General features: G+C 33.1%; 1 protein-coding gene across 2 annotated transcripts; it reads left to right on the forward strand.

Moving 5' to 3' along the window:
- Positions 1–1,561: 1,561 nt before the first annotated feature.
- LOC107015243 (transcription factor BIM1) lies at positions 1,562–8,158 on the forward strand. 2 transcript variants are annotated; one of them, XM_015215451.2, is made up of 12 exons: positions 1,562–1,869; positions 1,995–2,279; positions 2,387–2,455; positions 4,179–4,553; positions 5,047–5,161; positions 5,259–5,386; positions 5,470–5,578; positions 5,921–5,990; positions 6,072–6,164; positions 6,602–7,050; positions 7,462–7,591; positions 7,710–8,158. In XM_015215451.2, the coding sequence occupies exons 2-12, from the start codon at positions 2,243–2,245 to the stop codon at positions 7,809–7,811; spliced, it is 1,677 nt and encodes a 558-aa protein (XP_015070937.1). In that variant the 5' UTR covers positions 1,562–1,869; positions 1,995–2,242; the 3' UTR covers positions 7,812–8,158. The 2 variants fall into 2 exon arrangements, with proteins under 2 accessions (XP_015070937.1, XP_015070938.1); XM_015215452.2 differs by having other exon boundaries at positions 4,182–4,553.
- Positions 8,159–11,491: the final 3,333 nt, after the last annotated feature.

The following is an 11,491-nucleotide window of genomic DNA, read 5'->3' on the forward strand; positions in this document are numbered from 1 at the left end:
TTCACTGAAAATATTTATTGATTTTTGTATGAAATAAAATTATTATCATTCTTTTAGAAACGAAGGGAGAATAAATGTATTTTTTTGAATCTGGGTAGCACATGGATGTTAAAAATTAGAAGAGAGAGAGAGATAAAAGAGAGAGCACCGCGTTCCCCGGTAGAGCTGAAAGGGCACTGAGTGAGTGAGTAAGTGCTGCCAATCACGTGACTTTTTCTCCTTCCTTACCAACATCCCTCTGCTCCCACCCATCCTCTTGATTTTTTTTGTACTTTGCCCCCTCACTCCTTCAAATAAATATCAAATCAAATTACAGTAATGTAGATTTATTAGTATTTACTTTACTTGGGATCTGTGCACTAATCATACTCATTACAATAGTTAATCTCTTACAGGGTCAACGTCCCCCCTACTCTTAATTGTGTGAATTAATGAGAGAGGTCACTCACGTGATTTTTTCAATACCACTTTCTGTGTTCAGATCTATAAATCAATCCAAAATCTCCATCTTTTTCACTTTTCAACAGAAAAAGAAGAGCTTAAATACTGCTTACCCCACAGAGTGACAGAGATACTGCTCTGTTTTTACTTCTGTTGTAAAAATTTCTTGGTTGACAACGCAATTTTACGATTTTCCAAAATAAAAGACTATACAGTTAATTAATTAAGTTTGTCCATCTCAAGTTCTTTAAAAAATTTAGCTTTTCGAAAGTATGTTAATCATGTTTAAAGGAGGGAAAACTTAAAAGAAACATGTTTGTTCTTACTGTTGGTGAGCTGGATACACTTTTTTTTTACCTTCGAATTTATCTATATGTTTTTCTAATCAAAATTTTAGATTTTAAAATTTTACTCATTAATAATCTTGAATAATTAAGAATTCAAAATAAAAATCAAACTTAAATTTTCTTTAAAAAAAAGTAACAGAGAGATGCTGACTAGATTGTCCAAGTTGCATGTTTTTGTTCTTGGTTTCAAAAGATAAATAATGTTACCAAAAAATTAAAATCATAGTAATAAATTAATTTGTCAGAGATTTACGTGTCTGAGACATAATAAATTTAAAAAATTATAGCGCAGTGTATAAATACTATTATTTTTTGAATTGATTAATATAAGAAGTAGAATTTACTCAATAAATAATCTTTAAGATGTGATGTGGAGGAGCCATTTTATTTTCGAAAAATGGGACAGATTAATGCATCGCTATTTGTTTAACTGGAACATGGAGTAGTACTTTTCCTAATATTAATTTCTTTTATTATTTATTATTATTAAAAGATTTAGTCGCTAAATAAATAAATACTATTACTCGGGATCGCCAAAAATATAAAAAAATCGATCTACTAGATTATCAAAATTAAAATTCTGTGACACCTTGATCCGACATACAGTCGAGTAAACGGTCACTTGCTTAAAAAATCGTTAACTAATGACCCAAAAACCGTTAATCCGCCGTAACGACGTTACGTTACATTAACAGCGTTTAAAATTAAACGGAGTTGGCACGTCGAAAACGAAAATGAAAACCGCTGCCTTTAAAAGTTAAAACTCCTCTCACTAAAGCCTTTCATAGAGAAAAGTAGAGAGAGATTTCTCTGATCTATGAGACCCATTTTCTGTTTTTTCTTTTTCTGGGTGTTGATGCATATTGAAGCAATTGAGAAAACGGTAGAATATTTGTATACATATTATTAGTGAATTCGGTTTAGACAAGACGACGAGGGCCTACCAGCAGTATATTTCAAAAATCACTGTTTGGATCACTTCCTTCTTACGTTTAGGGAATTGTGGGAGCTATTTTTTTCATTTCTTTCGGAAGAATTCTCATCTGAATTATGCATTATTCATCGTTAAATCTCATCTAAAGTAAGTATTTTCCTTCCTTCTCGATTTCTCCTTTCTTACGTATATTTTCAGCTGAATTCAGCTGAATTATGATGAATTAGCAGATTTATTGACCACCTGTTTCTTACCGGAACTTTTTTTTGAAGCTGAATTTACTACAACAATTGGAGGAAGTGAATTGCCGTTGGAGGCGAATAATTTGAAGTTAGTTTTACAGAAGATTTGCTTGCTTGCCAGTTGTTAATGCGCCTCCAATTTTCGTTGGAGGCGGATCTGCACTTTAAAGAGATTTGGATACAGAATTTTCCAGATTTACGCAACGACTTAATTAGCGAAATTCGGTTGAATTGTGTGTAATTACTTGATCTGGCGAATACACAATTCAAGTGTGTGGATGGAGCTGCCTCAGCCCAGACCTTTTGGAACAGAAGGTAACAGTACTTTTCAGGTTCACTTTTTCTAAATTAGAAAATAAATAGCAGTAGAAAATTCAGAATTGGGTCTGAATTTAGATTTCCGATGTACGTGATTGTTGCAGGGAGGAAGACGACTCATGACTTTCTTTCACTGTATTCACCTGTTCAACAAGATCCAAGACCTCCCCAAGGTAAATTTTTCACGCATGCAGGATATTTTTTTCTCATTAAAGAATAAATAAATTCTTTTATTATTTCAACTAGATAAATTAAAAGTTTCTTTTCCTTTTTTCTTTCTGATTTACTTATGAGTTTTTCTTTTCCTCTTATAATCTAAATTTGAGGAAGTTGTGTTTGGGGTGCATGTGTTGTTGTTATTGATTTTGGAGAATGATGCATCCCTTTACTATGTTTTTTTTTTTTAAAAAAGATTCTTAAATGAGAAATTATTTAATATTTTAACATTTAAATATACACTTTAACTTGAGAGTCAATTAGATTAGATTTAAGTTATATCAAATTGTGTCCTAATATGTTATTAGCTGGTTACTTATCATTTTTTTTTAATTATCGATAATAGTTACGTATAATCAGATTAGGAGATCTGAACATTTCCTGAAAATATTTTACTCAAAAAGATCTGGACATTATATTTTTAAAATGCATAACCAAACAGATACTTAAAGGTGTTTTTTTTAATGAATCTACTCTGAAAATCTATAGCCAAAGGCTAGTTTATTATTTTTCATATATAAAAATTTTTTTATCTAGGGATCCTCTGATTTTCATTTTTTTTTTCGTGGGTGGGGGTTCAAGAAGGTTTTGTAAGGACAAACCTTCCACATGTAAGATGCAAATTTTTGGGTTGGTTTCTCTCTCCTCTCCTTTTTTTTTTCAAAGAAGAAAGAAGAAATCTGGGTTTTTTGTTTTTATTTTAAGTAAAAGAACTCATGGGGATCTGGAAACAGTAGAAAAAATGTGTTGTGATGTTTAGGTATTGTTTGGATTGAAGGGGAAAAAAACAGTCACACCCACGAGTGTCGAAATAAATGCACCCGTGACTCTTGAATGCGTATGAGGGTGTGGCTCATCTTCTTCCAGTGGGCCATCTACTTAGGCTGAGATAGGCTCAAAATTACTCAATCTGGATAAAGGTTGGGCCTTGGATTAATTTTGGTTCCGTACACCATTTTTGGGCATATGGCAATTCTCTGTGGACAGAGATTGGGACCCAAAAGTTGGTACTATCACTAAACAATTTTTGGAAAATTTATCAAAAGATTTAGAAGTGAATTTAATTGGTTCTCAAACTTAAATTCAATTTATGTATAAAATAAGCAATACTTTTTTCTCTCGAAAAGAGTTTGTTTTCTTCCTTTTAATTCGTACAGTAACATGGTCCCCTTCTTTCCCTACATATCAATCTTATTGCACTAAAAGATAAATCAAACTTATTACTGTGTTAGATTCTTTTTCATACTTTTGGACTTTGTAGGTTGGACTTCATGCTAAGTTGAAAAAGACAGTAAAATGTAACTAAAAGAATTTACTTATGAAATACTGGACTGTAGCTTCCACAAAGTATGTCATGTTGTGATGAAAGTTTGAAGTATGTAACACGTTAGGAATTAGGATCAGAGAAAAGAAATATTTGTGAAACATCGGTACTGTGGGATGGAGCTAGCAGTGTAAGATTGCAATGTGGTTAAAATTACATTTTATGTATACATAGTAAATATTGAACCAATTTCAGCTTAGTTCATTTGTTTATTTTTCTTCATATTTTGAATCCCTAATGAAAATTCTAGCCATTCCGCCAGATAGACTCTTGCCAGATAATTAATTATGTCCTCAATTGCCTGCCTTGCATGTATTCAATTAGTCCTTTCTCAATGGCTGTTGTGCATACTGAAGCAGGTGGATACCTGAAGACTCATGACTTCTTGCAACCACTGGAGCAAGCAGAGAAGACATTAAGGGAAGAAAAAACCAAAGTTGAAGTAGCAACTGTGGAGAAGCCTCCGCCACCAGTAGCTGCTACTCCTTCAGGGGAGCATATTCTTCCTGGTGGCATAGGCACCTTCAGTATTTCTTATTTGCACCAAAGGATACCAAAACCAGAGGCAAGCTTGTTCTCTGTAGCACAAGCAAGTAGTACCGACAGAAATGATGAAAATTCAAACTGCAGTTCTTACACAGGGAGTGGTTTCACACTGTGGGATGAATCTGCAGTCAAGAAGGGAAAGACAGGGAAGGAGAATTCTGGGGGTGATCGACACGTCCTAAGAGGTAAATTTATTCCCTCCATCCATACTTTGACTTGGCACATTCCTTACGAAGTTAGTAAATAAAATGGTACTTTACTATATACGACTGCTAGTTTATAAGTCGACAATGATGTATTATTCCCAGAGTCGCAGTTAATATTGCATGACATGCACATGCTTCACATAACAAATGACTATTGTATTCGTACTATCAATTTTTCAGCCTTCGGCAAAATATGTTCTTCTACGAGACTTTTCTTCCACTCCCGTATGCCTTGCTTACCAAGAGATTTATTATGACTGTATAATACTTCAGTTTTCAAGAAATACATGAAACAAGTAGAAATAAAATACTTATAGAGAAGCCTAAGTTAATTTGATTTCTTACAGGGAACATAGATAGAATGTGGCCAACCTGTGATATTCAAGGGTTGTGTTTGATGATCTAGCGCTACCTACGAATAGTTAACTCTGAATATTTCAACTCCAATTAAAACTTTCTTTTTGCTTGGCAGAAGGAGGTGTGAACACTGGAGGTGTTCAGCCAACGACATCATTAGAGTGGCAGTCACAATCATCTTCAAATCATAAGCACAACACTACGGCCTTAAGTTCGCTCTCATCTGCTCAGTCAGTGACTCTTTTGCTCCCAATCATATGAATGCCCCTTCTCTCCCATGATACAGTACATTTATTTGCCTTTACTAACTGTACGATCACATTGCAGCCAATCATCGCCCCTTAAGAGCCAAAGTTTCTTGCATATGATAACATCAGCAAAGAGTGCACAGGATGACGATGATGATGAGGATGAAGATTTTGTGATTAAGAAAGAACCACAGTCGCACCTTAGAGGTTTGTCTTGTGTAAGTCTGATTGTTTCCACTCATTGTCTACAGGCAGTTGTCGTTAGTAACATTCAGATAGCTCCTTTACAGGTAGTTTATCTGTAAAGGTTGATGGAAAAGGCAACGATCAAAAGCCAAACACCCCACGTTCAAAGCATTCAGCAACAGAGCAACGGAGAAGAAGCAAGATCAATGACAGGCATGTCTATGACATAGTTGATAGCTTAAATATAGAAATATTCTTGATATAGAATCCTTATCTTAATTGGAGTAGAATATTATGTCTAGGGCAGGATGGTGCATGCTAGACGGACTTGTGTGTTTTCCTATTTTGTTCTATTCTCTACTCTTTGAAGTATATCTAGCAGCTTTCTCTGCATAGAAAGGAGTTTGCTTGAATGTTCTGTTCTGTTACAGATTCCTATAAAGTTCTATGTTTTCATCTCTTCAAAACTTAGTTTATCAACAACTACTTTGATTGACTTTTGGACATAATAAAGTGATATCTAGTTAAGCATCTAAATATTCTTTTAATTTTCAGATTTCAGATGTTGAGGGGAATCATCCCTAATAGTGATCAGAAAAGAGATAAAGCGTCTTTCTTACTGGAGGTACTTGAATTATACATTTTTTTTTAGTCTTCTCTTTATCAATAGAGATACGTATGATAAAAATTTAAATATTGTTTGCAGGTTATTGAATATATTCATTTTCTACAAGAGAAAGTGCACAAGTATGAGGAATCATACCAAGGCTGGGACAATGAACCTCCGAAGTTGCCATTGGTAATCTATTTCTGTTTTTTCTCTATGTTCCTCTCCTTTCTTAGGTCATAGGTATGTTGTGCTTAACCATTTATCAACAATTGGCTCATCTTAAGGTATTAAGAACTGAGGCCTTTGAAATTTATATTAACGATGCAGTCAGTCTATGTGGAAGGTTGTCGACACCACATGTATAATTAAGACGCCAAGTTGGTGAAACTAAATTGAAGTCTTCACATGCTCATGTATTTCCCTGACCATCTTTTGCGAGTATATCACGATATGAACAGTCCTTGGCTCTGAACTGGATGCTGTTTATAGTGCAATAACGTTCAAACTTAACACTTAAAAGCCGACAATATATTTCCTTTTGATCTGTGTATTAGCTTTAATCTAGATACCTATATTTTTAGTACATTCATTAGCACACTTTTTAACTGACCTTCATTCTGTAACAGAGCAAGTGCCATAGGACGACTCATGGCGTTAGCGATCTTCCTCAACGCATTATCAATGCATCTGGTGCTGCACTGACGTATGATGGAAAGTTTGATGAGAGCATAATGGGGATTTCTTCTGCTAATCCTATCAATGTGCAAAAACTGGAACCAAACATAAGCAGCACAGGTTTAAAAGAAAAAGGTCAGCAGCCTGGTTTAACAAATAAGCCGACAACAGTTCCTATGCACCCAAACACGTTTTCATTTTCTGGGACTAGTAGCACGGCAGCGCTTTATTCATCAAAGCTGATAGCTGATACTGATAAGTTGGAGTCAAAGTCTCATTCTCAATTTTCACTTAGCAGATCGCATATGACTGATTATGCTATTCCAAATGCTAATCCAGAAAGGCTGGAGCTGCCTATAGAAAGTGGTACCATCAGCATCTCTAGTGCCTATTCTCAAGGGTAAGAACTCTATTAGTGCTTAAAAGATTCTGAAATTTATCTTTTAAAAAGCAACGCTCATGTACTACTTCCCCATGCATATCTATAGATGTGGTTGCAACAAATTAGTCATTCATAAGCTTGGTGATAGAGAAAGAGGTCATGTACTTCACTTTAGACTTTTGAGCAAATTGTACAATATATGTTTTTGAGTCTTACAGAGTGAATGAACATCCATCTTTAGTCGTCATGACGTTGTCTGTTGACTGTTGAGATAGTGTATATAGAAAATTCTGTTGTTTGTTCCATCTCTATGTTATACATAGTTTTGTACTCTGATCAAATTTCCCTCTTCCTGAGTAGACATTCTGTATGCTTTCTTCTGCTGAATATACCAGTGGCTTAATTTGCGTCTATTTTGGTACTTGCCAGGCTATTGAACACCTTGACACAAGCGCTGCATAGTTCTGGAGTAGATTTGACCCAAGCCAATATCTCTGTGCAAATTGATCTTGGAAAGAGAGCAAATGGGAGAGTAAATTCATCAGCTTCCACTGTTAAGGTACATAGCCCTTCTTACTTCCAGAAACTTTTTACAGTTCTAAATGATAAGTTATCATTCTCAAAGTTAACAGATGAGTTGGAGCCTTAACTAATTAACTATCACAAAATTCCAACAGGGTGACAACGTTTCAACAAGCAATCAACCAATTCCAAAATCTAGAGTTACAACCACAAGGGAGGATCCTGATCATGCCTTCAAAAGGCGGAAAACAAGCTAATGCTAATTTGAAACACTAGTGTTCTTTCCTTCGTCTTCTTTTCTTTTTCTTCCATTGGTTAAATTTAATTGTTTTTCTCTTTCCCTTCCCCTTCTCAACCAATATTGATGTCCACACCTGATACAGAAATCTCCCAAATGAGAGATCACAAGCCACTGTATATTTAATGAACTAGTACTACTACTATTTTTCTGCCCCTTCAAATTGTTGGGCTGCACAAATTTACCTGGCTAGAGTGTGATATTTTATTACTTTGTAGTAAACTACTGTATTAATTTATTACTAAGGCTTTCAATGCTGATGATGAGACAGCTGCATTTTCAAGTTAAGGCTTCTATGCATTTTCATGTTTAAGGCTCAAGGACATTGTTCTAGTCTATTTTGTTAAAGACATGATGAATTGCTATAAGAAAAGAAATCCTCGATCAAACTTGTTCAATTGTGAACTCTTCTGAGTAATAAGAAATTTGAATAAAGTCTCTTATTTAGTAGTAATAATAAAGAATCCGTCCTCAGTAAACTTTTATTTTATTGGTACACGTTAGAATAGATTTCATCAATCTATCATACAATACCAAAAAAAGGGAACAATTCTTATATAACATGCATGCGCTGGAACACATACAATTATTAGTCCTATCGGACAAATATTGGGCTTTTACCTTGAGAGCTCTACTATACTTTGGGCCCATCGAACAAAATAGACTAAGCGGCCTACTAAACAAAATTTTAAAATGGGCTTCCAATCATCATTGCTTATTAGTCCAGGCAAATTTCACAAATAGCATACTCGGTCTCTATAATTTAAAAAATAGCCACAATCCTTGTTACTATTTGCATTTTTTATTTATTTGTCTTAGAACAATTTTTATGTAAAGGAACAATATTGCCAATTTGTCACCTTCAATTCATCTAATCAAATAGTCGATAGTATAGTTTTGGAGCGCCAAAAGGAGTTTTGGATGGATTGTATCTTTATTTCGCCAACAAACGAGTCATCCTTGACGATTTCTTATTTCTATCCCTATGTTGAACTCTACTGATGAACATTTCTTTTGGGGAAGTTAATAATGAGTATTTTACTTCATCTTGAAATAGAGTATACTACTACTAATATCAACATTTTATTAATTAATAGAAATTAAAATTTCTTATAGGGCCGCAGTCCATCTTTTTTTTGCAAGTTAAGCGAAGCTTTACTCTCACCAAACATCACTATTCATAATTAATCTTGCTCACCTTAATATTAAATATTAAGTATGATGAGGATGTATATGGAGTTGGTAACTACAATTCCTTAAAACTCAAGAAATCACAAGTCAATGTGTCACATATTCTGTTAAAAATGAAATGTCGTACTTACTTTATATGTAGATCGTACATTCAATTTTTAGATTTATCCTTAATAACATAATTTATAGTTACCTTAATATCTAACACTTGTTTTATGCTAAAAATTAGTCAAATAATACCACATATTTTCTTCAGAATTAAGCTTTTTTTTTTATATATATATATATACACCTTTTATCTCAAGTATATACACCTTTTAGCCAGCTGTGATGTATAACGAAAGCAACGGTCGTTACAATTCTTTTTGCATGTAATACAAAATTATTCATTATTACCTAAAAAATATAATTGATAAAATTATACTTATATTCTTTTTCAATTTAATAATTATTTTTTTTAAAAAAATGTCAAATTAATATGAATCAGGTAAAATAAAATAGAGAAATACGTTTTCATATATCTAGATATAGTCATAAATAGAGAAGGGATGCACTTGAATAATTTGAATTGTCGATCCAATATTTCTTCCATCGAGAATTGGCCTTTTCTTGGATCGCTCAAAGTTAGATATAAAATAATTACTCTATCAAATACTATTAATACTCCAATATAACCTATACAACACTAGAGTGAATACATGTTATAGTTTCTTGGAATTGCCTATCTTGAATTTCTCATATGCCACTATTTTCAACTCCAAAAAATTCAAAGCAATTAATTAGACCTTTTTTTTTTAATCTTTTACCAGAGGAAATCTAAGTAAGTGGTTTGAAAAAAAAAGGATAAGATTAAGAGGCCAGTAAATTTGGGTTGTTCAATTGACATTTTTAAACTTTGTTTGAATAAGGCCACTGAAAAAATGAATATTAATGCTAAGAATAATTGAAAGGTAGTTGAATAATTATATGATCCTTCCAAATAGAACTAGAACTAGAACGGACGCATTAAAGCACTAGTGAATAGAGGAATGATTAGTACCAAAACATTATTATATTAATGGAGATTTATTTAAGTGCTCAAAGTGGCTTATTTTTGGACTTTTATACAACTCTTTTAGTTGTCTACTCTCCACTTATTATAATGAAAAAAATATATATTAAAATAATATTACAAACTTTTAGTTAATTTCTATAAAATTCAGGTATTAGCCGACCTCCACATATATTATTGATTATAATAGTGATGCAGACCTTCTCTTCCATTGCCATATAATCCATCTAGAAAAATTTACTAATATTTTATTTTACGATAGTTAATTTATATTAATGTTATTTTATAATATCTTGAGCTAATTTCAAAAGAGTTGATAAAATGAACTTTCGAAAAATGAAATATAAGACGAAAAGAGTATCGTAAACCTACTGTCCATGTCAGCTTATAATTGCCGACTAAATCAATGTGTGCAATATTTTTTACAAACAAATTGTGTTTATAAAAGTCCATTTGATGTCAATACTTGAAAAGCAAAACAGAAAAGTAAAGACACGTAAGCACCTTTACAGCTAGTTGTTCTTTACAAGTGGATTGCAATTGTTAAATGAGTTTAAAACGTTGTATTATATTTTAGCTTCGCAAATTATAAGGTATAATAATTTTATGATAAAATGTAAGAATATTAGCGTATAGTTATGAGATTATACTGATTTAAACTGTACAGCTCTATGCTGGTAGAGGCTTCTAAAGTGAGTTCTGGTAGATGGTACATAGCTTTTTAGTAATAATTAAAAATAAATTGTTACATCAGGAGAATGTGGCGAAAGCAAATCACTTTCATATACTTTTTATGTTTATAAATATTATATTTCAAGAATGAACAGATGAGTAAGCCAAAATTTTATATGAAAAATAACAAAGATTGACTAGAAAATATTTGGCCTCTGTTCCCCCATTGGTCATTACAGTCACATCTTACCAACCGCATAGGTCATGTCTTGAGCACTCAAATAATGGACCAAATGAATTTTGTGTATTCTATTATATTAAACTGCTAAAGTAAGTAACTATGATGCTGATGAGGGGTTAATAATAAAATTTGCAGAAGAGCAGATAACAAAGTTGCAGTAAAACAAATTTCTATATTTCACCCCTGTGTGTGTACACTGCCGTAGAGTTTGGTGTAACCCTGCAATGGCAGGGGAAGCTTCTATACAGGAAATTGATTATTAATTTATGTAAAAACTTTATAAAATAAAATGTACTCTCTCCAGCATGTTTTCGAGTCTTGTCAGCCCTGTCGAAGTGCACCCTCCTACTGAACTTCAAGAGCTGCATTGAGGCAAAATCCTGCTTTCTATTGACTCAGTGTGTTGAGAGCTATCTTCTATAAATCATTCACAGAAACTGCGTGGAACTGCAAGTGGAAGTGTTTTTTTCTTTCTGAGATGGAT

This window comes from Solanum pennellii, chromosome 3 (genome assembly GCF_001406875.1).
Source record: "Solanum pennellii chromosome 3, SPENNV200".
Lineage (NCBI taxonomy): Eukaryota > Viridiplantae > Streptophyta > Magnoliopsida > Solanales > Solanaceae > Solanum > Solanum pennellii.